The sequence below is a fragment of the Anabrus simplex genome, chromosome 2 (genome assembly GCF_040414725.1).
Source record: "Anabrus simplex isolate iqAnaSimp1 chromosome 2, ASM4041472v1, whole genome shotgun sequence".
In the NCBI taxonomy this organism is placed as follows: Eukaryota; Metazoa; Arthropoda; class Insecta; order Orthoptera; family Tettigoniidae; genus Anabrus; species Anabrus simplex.
In genome coordinates, this window is record NC_090266.1 from 183,759,418 (window position 1) to 183,776,896 (window position 17,479).

Genomic DNA, 17,479 nt, shown 5'->3' on the forward strand with positions numbered 1-17,479 from the left:
TCCATATTATTAAAATATTTAAAATCATTACATGGTTCCTTGTCTTCTTTTATGCCTTTGTGTTCTGTTTCGGTGCAATTCTTGCTAAGATCAAAATACGAATAATGTTCCAGTCGGGTCACTATTAATAAGCCAATTTATTTCAGTGGCGTTACTCGAAGTATTTACGGGTATAAGTTATAGGGTGACGGCACAATTTAAGGGACCACGACTATCTCGCTCCCCCTACCCAGCACTATTTTCTAATTAAAGTTAATTAAGATATGTGTCCTCTTCATTCCTTACGAGAAAGCACTCAGATTAGCAACCAGAATACAAATGACAATATTATCCTATCCACGTAACATCAAGTTTCAAAGGTGACCTCTCGATCAACCCTGTCTCAGCTGTTTCTTTAATATTAGCTGCAATTATTATAATTTAAGAAAGTCTTTATAAAATTGAACGCAACGTTATAAACTATCGGAGTGTGAAAGACGAATATCATTTTAATCACACACATCTAAGATAACCACTTCCTCAACGTCAAGCACGTGTGTATAGGTTCCGCTATGTGTATCGAAACAGTATTTTTGGAATCCCATGTTTTTTATGGAAGAAATGAAGGCAGCAGTTCTCACATAAAAACTATCGAATATGTGATGATAATAATATCTTCCTGTGAAATGGAGTTCCATACAATCCCACCTGTGGGACAGCAGGTAAGCGTTGTCGCAGGTGTCGAAGAAAATATCCGACGACGTCCAATCCAGTAGCACACGTGACCAGTACATATACAGGATGGTCGGAAACAAGGTGAACCAAGTATATGAGCGTTAGAAGGTTATTAATATGATAAATAATTTGAAAAAATGTAATTCTCTATCTCGCACCGTTGTCATGTTACCAGCTACTGAAGTTAGCCAATCAGATCGCTTCATGGGCGAATTTAAACGTGCTTTGCGAGGCGGTGTTCATGAACCTTCACACGGCTTAAGACTGACTTGAGAGCACCAACCGAGGAAGAAATACTTCGCCACAGGAGGGATTTGAACACGGATCACTGAGCTGACAGGATTGCGCTACAGCAAGTACGCTACGGGGACACCGGCTGTGTGTGATGCTGGTATCTTCAAGAAGGTCTCAAGCCACGTGGAAATTTACCAACATCGCCACCCAAAGCCCTTTTGAATTCTCCCACGAAGCGATCTGATTGGCTAACTTCAGCAGCTGATAAAATGACCACGGCGCTTGATATTGAAGCAATCTTTCCAAATAATTGATCAGTATGATGAACCCTCTAATCCGGTTCAAGTTGTATCCGATCACCCTGTATATACCGTATGCTGCAAACCAAACCACACCAAGTGTTGTTTACTTCCTTTGGTACAGAATATGTTCAAAATGTGTACCATCTTGTGCCAAACATCGTTCACAACGTTTCTGAAGATTTCTTGAACATATTGGTGAACTGTTAGGGCACAAAAAATGACGTTATCTTCTCGCTTGATTAGGAAATATTTGTAGGTGGTTCTTCTGTCCCGAAAACTGATTATTTGAACATGCGTCATACGTAGGTATCTGGAGCCGTATCTTATGAAAATGCATGAACAATAGCGTTAGATTTGATAACCATAGAATAATAATTTAGTAGAACTACCAATATTAACAATAATATTTACATAGAATATCATGTGGAAGCAATTAGCAGTTAAATATCTGTTGATGTGGCTTATAACTATGTTCATCTGAAATTGTCTGAATTTGTTACTCCTAATTTTATAGCTTGAAGTTAGTAGAATGCCTCTACCCCATCACGTGCCGAGGTTAACAATGGTGGAAGCCATTACCTTCCACTCCTCCAAGGGCCTTCATGGCCTGTACGGAGGTGACTTTGCTTTGCTTATGTATGTATGTATGTATGTATGTATGTATGCTTTCTGTGATTTAAACTTGTCTGATCATAAGTTTTATTGTGGTATTCCACAATTCGTACAGCCATGCATACGAATTCGATTAGGTGAAACAGTAAATTGGCGCCAAGTCGCCTGTCAAATAGAAGTGGGACTCGGTTACTCACATAGGTCCGAGGCTTTCTTAAAACTTTCTGAGCGTGCTCCGTTGACATTCTATGAAGCAGGATCTTACCCTACTTACACATAACCCCAGTAAGATTCTCTCCTGTAATGGGTTAGGGACCAGCGGTGGATTTTATAATCCTAGCCCCCTAAGCACAAGGAGGGACATGACTCAGAATATGTCCTGGATGCCCACTCCTATTCCATAGCAACTGGTATCCCAGCTCTCAGGACTACTTGCTTGGCCACTCAGCCGTTGCCCATGGTCTGCGAACTAGGACTTGACTACAGTAACCCCCTCCACGAATCACATAATAATAATAATAATAATAATAATAATAATAATAATAATAATAATAATAATAATAATAATAATAATAATAATAATAATAATAATAATAATAATAATTCCGTTACCAAGTAGCAGGCATTATGAAGGTCTAAGTAGCAACATACCAATTTACTGTCATCTCGCACTGCAGCAGAACTCTACCGACCGAGCTCGATAGCTGCAGTCGCTTAATTGCGGCCAGTGTCCAGTATTCGGGAGATAGTAGGTTCGAACCCCACTATCGGCAGCCCTGAAAATGGTTTTCCGTGGTTTCCCATTTTCACACCAGGCAAATGCTGGGGCTGTACCTTAATTAAGGCCACGGCCGATTCCTTCCCACTCCTCGCCATTTCCTGTCCCATCGTCGCCATAAGACCTATCTGAGTCGGTGCGACGTAAAGAAACTAGCAAAAAAAAAAAGAACTCTACCGGGTGAGTTAATTTTGTTGGGCGAGTGCAAGAGTGCGCGACCGAAGGTTTTTAACAAGCCAACAATTATGGCAAGGTATGCCAAGATTTTTGTCTGCCATTCAAAAATCGTCAAACACTATCGGAACTGAACCCGCAAACCATTAGTCGGACACTGCTCTTGAGTCGCTGAGGCAGTTGTCCTAAACTCGTGATTACTAGATATGGTTTTCTCGTCACTCCGAATATGACTTTTTTGTATAAATTTGTATAATACCACCTGTATACTCATGTATACTTAGAACAAGAAATGACCTCGTTTGGATGGATTATTGAGGTGTTGAATGCAGTAGCAGCGAGTTCTAGGGTCATGAGGCCCATTACTTCCCGTAGCCATCTAACCTCAGACTAGCACCTGGCTGGTAATTTACTCGCGCTGTTGGAATATTCTCAAGAATTGAATATTCTTTTCGTTATAACGTGGTTGATCATAAAACGTTCGCAAATGGATCCACGTCTCAATCCAAAAGTGAGCATCCGATCATTAGGCCCCGCTTCATCCACATTCCGATAGTCATTTGTCTCCCTTTAGCTCTGCCATCGATTCGCCATTCAGGCTTCCGCTGTAGTCACAAAATGGGGGCGAGAGGGGGAGGGTATTGCGGACGCTCGTCGTAAAATCATGTTCTCTGTATTTAGGTTATGTCCCCTCCACCACCTCCCGCCTCACTGCGCCCTAACTACCTCCCTTTAGTTTGTCAGAATGTGGCAACACGATTTTCAATTTTTCCCCCTAGAGATTCGTCCCCAAGTGCATACCCCTCCCGCAGCAGGACCATTAAGTAGGAATGTAATGATGGCAACATTCTGCGACAAAGCTCTTTCCCCAGCAGTCAGCCGGCGTCTTAGCCAGGGATTGGCTCTCGTACTGTTTCTTCTCGCCTCTCTTTGGGATCTAGATAAAGCCTCACATATCCCTCAGCTGTGTAGGTGCTATATGTTTCGGAAATCACGCTTTATATACTTCCATTGCAATGTTAGGGGCTAGAAGTTTCTCTGCTATCAGGCAAAGAAATTCAACGTTGCATTATGCGATTAAATTTTGTGGCAGGTGGATTGTGTAACCCTTAGGCTGAAAACAGTGGAGCAGAGAGAGAATCAGCGTAATTAAACTTACGTCGCACTAACTAATAATGACAGTTTTCGGATACGCCGAAGTGCCGGAATTTGGTCCTGCAGGAATTCGTTAACGTGCCAGGAAATCTACTGACACGAGGCTGATGTATTTGAGCAAACTTTCAAGTTGGGATCAGAAGGCCAGCGCCTCAACCGTCTGGGGCACTCAGCCCGGCAACTCGTGCCACTGTTGTTGTTGTTGTTTTGGTGTTTTTTTACCGAGTAGATTAAGCTTCGGCTTAACAGCACCTAGCTTGGGCTAGCCTTGCAGCTTTACTTACAGGAGGCGAAGAGGCTGGTTCTTACCGTCGGCTGTACTGAAAATGCTTTTCCATCGTTGTCTATTCTCCTGCGCTATATAGTTCCTATAGGCCATGGCCACACCCACCTCATATTCTCCGCTAATCACGTGACCAACCCAAATCTCCCTAATCTGAGAGACGGCATAATCGCCTAGGATGCCAGCCGGGTATGTAGTACATACCTGTCTACGAAATGTCACTCTGATATTTGTCCCAAATGGAACATAATAATTCCATTTACACAAATGAAGTAAAAAATCTGCGGTAAATTAAGAAATACCGTCGTTACTAGAAAAATATGTATACGTATTTACGAGCTGTAGACAGGACTCCCTTATGTTGTATTCCGCTGATCGTGCCGTCTTTTGTTTTTTGTTTTCTTGAAGTCCAGGGCTAGCTCCGACGAATGGGAGTTCTGTGTCTATGAATTCTCATAAAAAGAAATGGCGTATGGCTTTTAGTGCCGGGAGATCCCAGGACGGGTTCGGCTCGCCAGGTGCAGGTCTTTTGATATGACTCCCGTAGGCGACCTGCGCGTCGTGATGAGGATGAAATGATGATAAACACAACACATACACCCAGCCCCCGTGCCAGGGAAATTAACCAATGATAGTTCAAATTCCCGACCCTGCCGGAAATCGAACCCGGGACCCTTGTGGCCAAAGGCCAGCTCGCTAACCATTTAGGCATGGAGCCGGACTATGAATTCTCATTATTTTAGTCCATGCGACTAGCGCGGGCAGTTCAAACAGCAAAAATAGCTTGATCCCTGGACCAATAAATATATTACTTTTTGTTGAAAGGAAAATAGCATGATCCCTAGGCCAATAAATATATCATTTAATGAATGAGTTAGGGCACAAATCGAATGAGCAACATGAAGAAAACGACACCTAATTAATGAAAACAACTTCAGTGAGCAAAGACATCATACAAACAAAAACAAAACACATACGCAAGCGCTGCGACGTAGCAGAAAAAAATAATTTTAAGGTAGTAAAGTATGTATCCATATCATTGTCAGCAAGTAAAATATTTCGTACTATTTCTTAATTTACCGCAGATTTACGACTTCATTTGTGTAAAGGCAATTATTAGGTTCCATTTCGGACAAATAGTACAGTGACATTTCGTAGATAGGTATGCGCTACGTAACCGGCCAGCCGTACTCTGTCCGGGTACGGAATGAAAACGTTGACCCTACCCGTACTAACGTTTGCAGATTGGAACTTGCATAGCGCAACGAAGAGCTGAGTCTCACTTGTATCAGAGGAAGAGAGCAAATCACAGCAATCAAAACAATTTGATATCGCTGCACCTCGCTATAAAACATGGATATCGATCAATTAATTATGCAGTTTTAATTGGGAATTCTCCTTTTGGACTATAGGGGCACACAATACCACAATCTCTTACGTTCTTGTAATCAAAAAACGTTCTGTAAGTCTGATTGGTTGGAGTTAAGTTTGCCTGCTTTTTAAGCCGTCCTTGCTGCTACATCGTCGTTGTATCTCAAAATTCCGTCATATGACAATGTTTAGGGTATAAATACTGACCCGCAGCACTTAGAACAAATATTATTTGGTTCATCCTTAGATGACATTACTTTTCCGGTCAGAGTTCTAGGCTGAAATATTATCACATAGCGGTTTTTCTAGGCGCAATCGGCGATATACTCGAAGGTTGCTGTAGTCATTAAAAAAAGTCCATGGCATTTCTCTGGCTCACTGCGTAACTGAGTACCGAGATGGTGAAATTCTCTCAACGCAATCCTATATTTGCTTATTGGGTGCACACTACAACTTCTACCACTGTTACTGGTACCTGCGTTTTGCAGCAAATAACAGATATTGGAGGTATACCTTTCCAGTAACAACCACTCGTCCATAATTAACAGTCTGACTGCGAAGATTTTCACGCATGTTCCGTGATCACAACCCTCTTTCATACATGATTTGCTAAGAAAAAGCTTTACTAGTCGCGTTGCTCACTGCTTTGCTCTCCGCCCCTCTTCGTTTTCAACCGTAGCAGTCGAATAAGTTTGGCTGGTTGCGTATTCGTACTGTATTTTATTTTTCTGAATTCATTTTTATGTAGTCTTTAAGGCTATTTCTATACTGATCTGGAAGTGAAATAAAATACTTTACATGGAGCGAGTGGCTGCGCGGTTTGGATCATGTAGCTATTTTGCACTTCATCACTGCATTCTTTAAATAATTTTATCTTCCGGAATTTGTAACACTTACTCAAAAATTATTGAAATATCGCAATATTACAATCACTCAGTTCTATAAAATACAATTAGTTGTCAAATTGTCTTCAGATCTGACTTACTGGAACTACACTATTATTGAGTGATCTCAGAATGGCTAGTTTGTGCCAGCCTGTTGCATGTGGTTATAGCTTCAGGTGTTTACTTGTTTCAGGAAATAACTTATAATTGTGTTGCTTACAGCCCTATAGCGTCCTCAGATATGTAATCCGTTCGACAAAAAAGATACATTTTCCTTCTGAAGTTACTATTTTAGTGCACAAGACAGTTCAGATGATCATCATAATCATATCATTTAATCCAAATGCAGTGTATACGGAACATTTATGGTTCCTCCACATTTTACTCTATTTTTCCTCCACTGCTCATCCACATCTCGTTGCTTTGTGTTGATCTCTAACCAGATCCATCGATCGTAATCTGGATAATATTCGTCTGCTTCTTCTTTTCACTTGAAGTTTCACTCCACATTTTACCAATTTTTCTTCATTTAGATATCTTGTTAATACCACGTACACATCATATGTCTATGTTCTTCTTTTTTATGACACAATCACTTCATCTTTAATTTCTACCCGAATATCTTCATCGTCCGCCTCTGCGGTATGTAGTGGTTAGTGTGTTTAGCTCCCAACCCCGGAGGCCCGGGTTCGATTCCCGGCTCTGGCACGTAGTTTGTAAAGTGGTACGAGGGCTGGAACAGAGTCCACTCAGCCTCGGGAGGTCAACTGAGAAGAGGGGTTTCGATTCCCACCTCATCTATCCTCGAAGTAGTTTTCCTCCGACCCAGGACACAGTCCTTGAGGTGGTAGAGGTAGGATCCCTCGCTCAGTCCGAGGGAAGAACCAACCCTGGAGGGTAAACGGATTAGGATAGAAAGAGTATCTTCATCACTCATTTAATTCTTCCTTGCCTGCTTTAACATAACTTTATTCATAGTAACTGCCTCACTGGATCAGTGGCAAAGTGATCGAATCATTATCCAAACTTCACTGGTTCGAACTAGCTGTGGTAGTCGATTTTTGCAGAGGGTGGTCAAAATTCTTGGCACTACTGTACATGACATTGTTGTTGACAAGTTAAAGAATAGTGTTACACTCAGTGCCGTCGGGCAAAATAAAATTAACTCAGCCATAGAAGCTGTCCAGTAGAATTCCGCTTGGTTGCTAGACAACAGCACAATCGGAATTTTAAAATTGTTAGTCGGGTTGGCTGAATGGCACCACATCTGAAAGTCTGCTACTCGGTACCTGAGGTCATATTATTATTATTATTATTATTATTATTATTATTATCGAAAATTAAAACCCACAACCTGTTTTCCAGTCTTTGGCCGGGTCAGGGATGTAATGAATGAAGCATATAGAGGCTATTATTACAATGGGGTCTCCACTCCCAAAGTGATTTATTAATGACTGATAGACGCTGTGAGACGAGAATGGAGAGAGTGTTGCTAGAATGAAAGATGACAGGGAAAACTGGAATTCCCGGAGAAAAACCCGACCCGCGTCCTCATTTTCCAGCACAAATCTCACATGGAGTGACCGGGATTGGAACCACGGAATCCAGCGGTAAGAGCCCGACGCGCTGCCATCTGAGCCACGGAGGCTCTTATTATCATCATTATTACATCTAAATAATCTTAACTGTCATATATTTTCATTCCTGTTGGTATGTTGACCCCCCAACTGCTCACTGTCTAACTAGACGGTCTGTCATTTCTTAGCTGCAACCGTCTGCCGGGCAGACGGTAGGGAAATTATACGTACTTCGTTAGAAAGACAACAGATGATTGAAGCTACTTATATATGTTGAATCCGGGAGATAGTGGGTTCCAACCCCACTGTCGGCGGACCTGAAGATGGTTTTCCTTCCGTATTTTCCCATTTTCACACCAGGCAAATGCTGGAGCTGTACCTTAATAAAGGCCACGGCCGAATCATTCCCATTCCTAGACATTGGAAAACCACGGGAAACTATCGTCAGGGCTGCCGACAGTGGGGTTCGAACCCACTATCTCCTAAATACTGGATACAGGCCGCACTTAAGCTACTGAAGGTATCGAGCTCGGTACTTTATTATTCTAGAGGAAGGACTGATCTTTTTTCATCCATGTATCATACATGTACCTCATGACTTAATTATACTTCTACGGAAGTTGAATGTAACTCGTTACATTTAAGTAGAGATTCAGCAGCATTACCTGGGTTAAAGATATCGGGTGGCACACTCACTGTCACATGGCTAAATGAAATTAACTCAGAAGGTCTGCAACTCTGTAGATGAGCTGTAGATGAGTCAATACAGTTATTATTATTATTATTATTATTATTATTATTATTATTATTATTATTATTATTATTATTATTATTATTATTATTGAAAATGATAATCCACAGCCTGTTTCCAGTCATTCGACCGGGTCAGGAATGAAATGAATGAAGTCCCCATCTAGTGGCGAGGATTGGAATTGTGCTGGCTGCCGAAGCCTGTCGCACTCCTCTGAATGAATGACAGATGAAATGAAATGATACTGGAGAGTGTTGTTGGAATGAAATATGACAGGGAAAACCGGAGTACCCGGAGAAAAGCCTGTCCCGCCTCCGCTTTTTTCAGCACAAATCTCACACTGAGTGACCGGGATTTGAACCACGGAACCCAGCGGGGAGAGGCCGGCGCGCTGCTGCCTGAGCCACAGTGGCCCATTATTATTATTATTATTATTATTATTATTATTATTATTATTATTATTATTATTATTATTATTATGATTATTATTATTATTATGAATTTAATTTCCATACTTTGAATCATACTGAAGGTCTTCCACTATGAAATCCAAACTTTTCCTCCAGAATCTATATTTCGACATTCTATCTAATTTTCCTTTCTTACATCCTTTAATCATCGCTGTATACAAAAGTGATTCAGCTATAATTATTATTGTATAACGGCTACTTTAACATAGTATAAATCGACTTAGTTGTAGACTGTTGTTTTCGGGGGAGAATAACAAGATTATTAGCTCTCATCTTGATACAGGGAAATAGTGCCCGGAGAAATTGTAATTAACGAGCTCAAGTCTGCCGTGCTGACTGTAAGGCAGGAATTAAACGAGACTGGGAGAGATCACTCCTGAATTAGAAATATTGTATGGTTTGGAAATTATATTTTAATCCTTGATTCACGAACATAATCTTGACGGTACGATCATTAGACTGTGAATCTTAATATTCTGCGTTCAGATTCTGTGCTGACAACGAAACCAAAAACAAACCAAACCCCATTGCACAACAGCTCTTAAAGGGCCTTGGCCTACAAAGCAACCGCTGCTCAGTGTAAAAGGCAGGCACGATACTCCTACACCATCTGCGCTGACAACGGTTATCTGAAGTGTGAATTTCGCCGCTGATTTTCCAAATATTCTTTCTTTCATGATCTGCTTACCCTCCAGGGTTGGTTTTTCCCTCGGACTCAACCAGGGATCCCACATCTACCACCTCAAGGGCAGTGTCCTGGAGCGTGAGATATTGGGTCGGGGGTTACAACTGGGGAGGATGACCAGTACCTCGCCCAAGCAGCCTCACCTGCTGTGCTGTCCAGGGGCCGTGGTGTGGGATGGGAAGGTAGATAAGGAAACGGGAAGGAAGCGGCCGTGGACTTATGTTAGGTACCATCCCGGCATTTGCCTGGAGGAGAAGTGGGAAACCACGGAAAACCACTTCCAGGATGAGTGAGATGGGAATTGAACCCACCTCCACTCATTTGACCTTCCGAGGCTGAATGGACCCCGTTCCAGCCCTCGTACCACTTTTTCAAATTTCGTGTCAGAGCCGGGAATCGAACCCGGGCCTCCGTGGGTGGCAGCTAATCACACTAACCACTACACCACAGAGGTGGACTGATTTTCCAAATATACAGCAGGAAAATGTAAGGGCATTACTGCAACAGCAATTCTAAATTAATTACAGTAACGTACACAAGTGTAAATACTGACAAATCTGTCTCCCTCATGTACGCTATATCCATGTGCTTGGAGAGTGAAAATCATATTGTGAATACACAATAGCCCACCTGCTGGCCATGAGCGTTAAGGCATCAAGTCCATATGATCTGACACCGTGGTTAGCGCCCCGTTGGTCGAAACAATCTTCACCGTCAGAATGTTGGCCGGCAGTGTGGTGGTATACAATTTCTAATCACTAGATTGCCAAACCTCTCCTCATTGTTCATATGGATTCAGGCATTATGACGCTGTTGATTCTGATCCGTCCGTCGGTTGGGGACGTTAAGCCTTGAGCCGATCCCATGATTCTATTCGACAAGAGTAGGCTACTAGCCGGCACCAGGTTTCACCCTCTCCCTTCCTTCTACCATATATCACGCCATTCGTCTCATTAACTCCTGTGATGAGGTTGACGTCAGAAAGGCATCTGGTCGTAAAAACTTCCTACGGACATTCATCTCACCTAACTGTGCATGTTGGCCGTGCGATTAGGGGCACGCAGCTGTGAGCTTGCATCCGGGAGATAGTGGATTCGAGCCCCACTGTCAGCTGCCCCGAAGATGGTTTTCTGTGGTTTCCCATTTTCACACCAGGCAAATGCGGGGGCTGTACCTTAATTACGTCCACGGCCGCTTCCTTTCCACTCCTAGGCTTTTCCTATCCCATCGTTGCGATATAAAACCAATCTGTGTCTGCGACATAAAACAAATTGAAAAAACATACATCTCACTTCCTACCCAACGCCGTAGAGAAACGAGATAAGGGTTGGACTTACATTCAAAATGGTCACTAAGTCAGCTGTTGGTGCACAATATTACAGCTCCAATGCACTAGTCTAAAATAGTACAGCTCCTAAATCAATATAACTGAGTACTCCTTAAAAAATAGACTACAGAGAGAGCCGATATTACCTGAAACGAAGTCCTGGGGGTGGGTGTGATGGTCTCCCGTCGCCTTGTAGAACACCGTCTCCTCGCTCTCCATGAGCTCTTCTTTGATGGGAAGAAAATGATGGTGCTGATGGTCGTCCGTGACTCCTGTCCCAGCGTGGACACTGCTTGCTTCGGTGTCGCTGCAGCTGTCGTTCAAAAACGGGGTCGCTCCTGAAGGACCTGCGGACAGAGAGCGACTCTGCTGATATATCATGTTCACTATGTTATATATGTGTGAGAAAGAGACATGTTAAGGGAAATAGGAGTCACTTATGAAAGGTGCTTCAGTTACAAAGGGCTCGCTGATAGTTTTAAGTCAATAAGCGATGCAGTCTGAACTTTGAAATGTTTTAGAGAGGGAAATTGGCTTTAAGTGAGTACAATTATCTAATCTTTGATAATTATTTCTTAACTTTTGAGCATATCTGATCGAAAAGGATGAGGTCTCTCGTTCGATAATCGGTCACGAAAAATCTGTAGAACCATACTGGAAATATTTATTTTTTGTTGATTCACTCATGACACTCGTATGACCGTATTTTCATTTTCTCAATATAGACATATAGCCAAGGACGCGATTGTGGCCTTAATTAGGCAAACCCTTGTGTGTAAATAGGAAACAGCGGAAAGCCATCTTCAGGGCTGTCGACGGTGGAATTTGAACCCACTATCTCCCGAATGAAAGCAAACAGCTACGCGACCCTAACCGCACGGCTAACTCGCTCGGTAAAATCCAAACCTTGGTGGCCAGTTACAGATGGGGCTGTAATCAAAGAAGATTGCTTTCATCCAAATCCTGGCCCGATCACTTGCGAACACATACCACCGCTGCGAAAATGAGTTGCTTTCCCTTAATACGCCTTGAAGCACTACCATTGACTGGAGTGTCCGGCTCCTTGGCTGAATGATTCCTTCGGTTCTGAGGGCCCAGGGTTCGACTTCCCGTCCGGGTTGGAGATTTATCTTTTTTTTGCTAGTTGCTTTACGTCGCACCGACACAGATAGGCCTTATGGCGACGATTGGACAGGGAAGGGCTAGGAGTGGGAAGGAAGCGTCCGTGGCCTTAATTAAGGTACAGCCCCAGCATTTGCCTGGTGTGAAAATGGAAAACCACGGAAAAATATTATCAGGGCTGCGGACAGTGGGGTTCGAACCTACTATCTCCCGAATACTGGATACTGGCCTCACTTAACCTACTGCAGCTATCGAGCTCGGTATTTATCCTTAAATTGTTAATTCCTCTGCTTCGAGGACTGGATATTCGTAATATACCCAACATCCCTGCAACTTATACATCACACACAACACTATCCTTCCCAACAACAACAACACGGCAGATGACACCCACCCTTTTCGGAAGGTCTGTTTGCACCAGGCTAGCAATAGCCACACGAATGTATTATTAACTGAGTCTCCTCTAGCTTTGTAGTACCGTTGAAGTCAACCACTCCTCGTCAGGGGTATGGACGAAAGCTCTCATGATTACCGGCATGTGTCACTTTTTTTGCTAGGGGCTTTACGTCGCACCGACACAGATAGGTCTTATGGCGACGATGGGATAGGAAAGGCCTAGGAGTTGGAAGGAAGCGGCCGTGGCCTTAATTAAGGTACACCCCCAGCATTTGCCTGGTGTGAAAATGGGAAACCATGGAAAACCATTTTCAGGGCTGCCGATAGTGGGTTTTGAACGTACTATCTCCCGGATGCAAGCTCACAGCCGCGCGCCTCTACGCGCACGGCCAACTCGCCCGGTGCATGTGTCACTTACCCTGTACTAGTATTGTGTTTTAGGCCCAAAACATGAGTTATTTCTAAATTGAAACCTCACATCACTCACGTTCATTTTTCACGAAAAACTGGAGATCATATATCTACGATCAACAGCGACATAAAACTAAAAGCCTCTACTTTTGTGTTTTTACTTCACATGTATGGGTCTAGAATTAGGAAAGTTTTCACAAGACACGGTCCCTGAATTTCGTTGAAATGTGACTGGAAAAATTTCTAGGAAATTCTGTTTAAAATGCATGCCTATTGAACTCTTCGTTCGCGGACAAACCGCAGCACCGCAAGTCTGATGCTCTACCTCAGCGGTCACAAAATGATTATGTAAACTGCCGCGTTTTCAACCGCGACCCTCCACCCCTATGTAGAGCTACTGTCTACGGAGTGTGGCCCTAATTTAGAGAACTGATCCCACCCACAGTCGTTACTCATCATCCGTTCTCGATATCTACTTCATATTTCTATAACGAAGTGTTGAGGCAGTCGACATTTGGTCCCTTAAAACTACAATAGGCCTAACGTATATATTTGCTAATAGTTTGACGTCGCATTCGAAGGTTTTTTATGACACAAGGATGGGAAAGAGCTAGGATTGGGAAAGTAGCGGCCTTGGTTTTAATTGAGTTATACACCGGGCGAGTTAGCCGTGCGGTTAGGGGCGCGCAGCTGAGAACTTGCATCCGGGAGATAGTGGGTTCGAATCCCACTGTCGACAGCCCTGAAGATGGTTTTCCGTGGTTTCCCATTTTCACACCAGGCAAATGCTGGGGCTGTACCTTAAATAAGGCCACGGCCGCTTCCTTCCCATTCCTAGCCCTTTCCTATCCCATCGTCGCCATAAGACCTAGCTGTGTCGGTGCGACGTAAAGTAAATATCAAAAGAAGTTAAGTTATAGCCACAGTATTTGCCAGGTATGAGCATGGGAAACCAGCTTCAGGGCTGCCAATGGAGGAATTCGAACTCACCATCTCCCGAAAGCAAGCACACAGCTATGCGACCCTAAGAACACGACCAGCTGGCTCGGTAATAATAATAATAATAATAATAATAATAATAATAATAATAATAATAATAATAATAATATATATATATATATATATATATAATATAATATTATAATAATAATAATAATAATTATTATTATTATTATTATTATTATTATTATTATTATTATTATTATTATTATTATTATTATTATTATTATTATAGATTTAATAATAATAGATTTACATCCAGATAACTAATTTCACGGTTTTCGGAGACGCTGCGAATTGTTGAAAGTTTATCCCACGGGAGTTCTTTCACGTGCCAATAAATCTACCGACCCGAGCGCCTTTCAAATACCGCCGGACTAATGTGAGCAGGGATCGAACCCTCCAGCTTGAGCTCAGAAGGCCAGCGCTTGTACCGTCTTAACTACTCAGCCTGGCTACTGTCCTATTCCAGGAACACTGTCAATGATGCATAGAAGAATGTCTTTCCACTCGGATACCCGAGTTTCAAATTCATGTGGATCCTGGGTTAGAATTCTCACGTAAAAACCTCGTGACTTCAGAAGGGGCATCTTAAACCTCCGATCAAGAACCTAAATCAGCCAGAGTGACTCCACCATCGAGCGAGTTGGCTGCGCAGTTCGAGACATATAGCTGTTGTATAGATTTCAGAAGATGGTGTGTTCAGTTGGCAGCTCTGAAAATCATTTCCGTTGGTTTTCCATATACACAAGGAAAATTCCATCCATGTATCTCAATTAAGTCCACTTTTTCTCAGTCCCTGTTCTATGCCATCGTCACCATGAAACCTGAATGAACCGGTGCGCCGTTAGCAAAGAAAGAAGAGAAAAAAAGGTGACTCCAGGAATCCTCGAAGTAATCTGTCTGAAATGAAATAAGTAAGGTACATTTTGTCCACTACGGTTGCCTTAAATTAGAGGAAAGAAAAGCAACCAATCCATCGCCTTCGCCGTCCGTCTGACACCTTTATTCGCTCTGAAGCTGTACAATTTATGACAACTTCTCACTTACATATTTTTGGTGTGTGTGAAACGTCATGTGATTTGAGCTTCCTTTAATCGTGGTATTCTCAGTAAGTATAGGCCTAATAATAATAATAATAATAATAATAATAATAATAATAATAACTGTACCGGAGGCACACCTAATCCGTTCATTTAAAGTAAAATGCAAACTCGTGTCCTCATCCCGAGGTGGTGCAGCTATTTTCAGGCACACCCCCATTGGAGGTGAGCTGCATGTACCATTTCAACCACATACCAGACCTCCTGCCATTCTTAAATTTCCGGCAGTACCGGAAATCGAACCCGGGCCCCCGGGGACGGCAGCTAATAACACTAACCGTTACGCTACGGAGGCGGACTCATTTAAAGTGAGCGCCTTTTAGAAGGCAATCTGCCTTATGAACAGCGAAGCTTATCTCCGAAGAAGTTTCGAACTTTATCAACAGGTGTCTCTACTGTCGATTTATGTGCCCCCTCTGGTGGGAGGATGGACAATTTATTTTCAAGGGAATTTTGGTATTTATAAGTTTTCTAAACTGAATTGTTTGTAGATTGTTTTTGGCGTTTAAAGGTCACTAGCCCTTCTATCCCTTCTCTGCTTCTCAAAATGTTAGCCAATCACAAATGTTCGGATATTTATTAAATCAACCAATGTGATTTATGATTTCACGCTAAGCGGTGAAATAGATGTTTCTGACGTAACTCAACAGTTCCATATACGACCGGAATCAAGCAGACGACAACTATGAAGTATCCCGGAGCCGAGCAGAGGACCTACATCCATGTGCTGCGTACCGTCATCATGGGCTAGGCACGCACGACATAGCGGTCATGTGAGTCGTCGCTGGTAAAGAAGTTGCTGCTAATATAAGTCTCTTTGTTCTACAAGCATGTGAATTAATATTTTGATGCACTAGTTAGGTTATAATTAAACAAGTAAAATAATATTTAAATGTAAGCCAGAGTGGCATTTGATGTGCTCATTTTAAGGGAAATGAAATACGTTCAGGGATGTATGCATTTTAAGACCCCGAGCTAAGTGTTGTATATAACTTGTATGGAACAAGGGTCAGAATAAATTACATATAGGTGTGTGAATTAGTTATTAGCATTTCATTCCTATGTGAGTTGATTTTTGGATAGAGTCGTTGGGCAGATTCTTCATAATACCTACTGGATTTGAACGACGTCAGCGGCGCAATATTAAACGGATTGGACTAGAGACAGCATATGTTAAGATCTTTCTGTGGATGACTCATGAATTTCAACTGCGAAGAAACACAAAGGGAGATCTGTCAACATCGAGAGTAGAATAGGGTCTTTGAGCACGGTGGCAGGCAAATTCATGAATGTAGCGATCGTCGAACCGAGGATCTCTCATATGTAAGACTAGAGATTTGCCGATATATATTCACGGGGCTGAGATGACAAGAGATAGGTGATAAATGACGTAGTGATATATTTGGAACTATGATTATATGAATTGGTAAGCAAGTCTGTTTTATGGGAGAAAATGTGTAAGGCTGTGAGCTATATTTTATCAATGAGAATTTCATGCCATTATGTAGCACTGACAATGTCAGCCAGGCCCCGACGTGATAATTGCTCTCCCAGGTAGTAAGGATCCGTCGAGACAGCTGTAGGCTGAGGGCGGAGAGCAGAGAGAGTGAAAGAGTTCACAAACGATACCGTTACCTGCGTGAGATGCCGGTCCACAAATCCCAGTTATTTGATGTTTGCTGCTAACCAGCTGATATTCCCCGTCGTGTCAAGTTATGTTGATATGTTGTGTCTGTGTGTGAGACATGAAATCCTCCGAGCTTGGATATGTTGGGATCGAAACCCGACGCCTCTATCAACTTCAGTGTATATTATATGTGTGTTTTGTTTTGCAGGTGTGATTTATATCTATTTATCCTTTCCTGTTTATTGTTGTGTCCATTGCATTTATTTCTGTATTGTGGTGTTGCCCTTTGTTGATTAACGGGGAGACTTAGACCGATGGCTAATTATTTTGGGGAGGTAAGGTTCTGTCCTTATATATTACTCATAGGTACGGACCCATATGATTAGAATCTGTGTTATTTTGGATGGGTAATTCAGACACAGTCCTGAACAAGTGTTTTATATATTTGTGTCCGGGTGATCGCAATGTCCATATGTAAATTAGGCCAATTACTAGTATTTCGGA

General features: G+C 42.4%; 1 protein-coding gene across 1 annotated transcript in view; it reads right to left on the reverse strand.

The window, feature by feature from the left end:
• LOC136862731 (LIM homeobox transcription factor 1-beta) overlaps positions 1 to 17,479 on the reverse strand; it is a 263,477-nt gene that overhangs the window by 17,860 nt on the left and 228,138 nt on the right. The window contains exon 5 of the mRNA XM_067138957.2: positions 11,464 to 11,664. Coding sequence (XP_066995058.1) covers positions 11,464 to 11,664 — 201 coding nt within the window. The remainder of the gene's footprint in view (positions 1 to 11,463; positions 11,665 to 17,479) is intronic.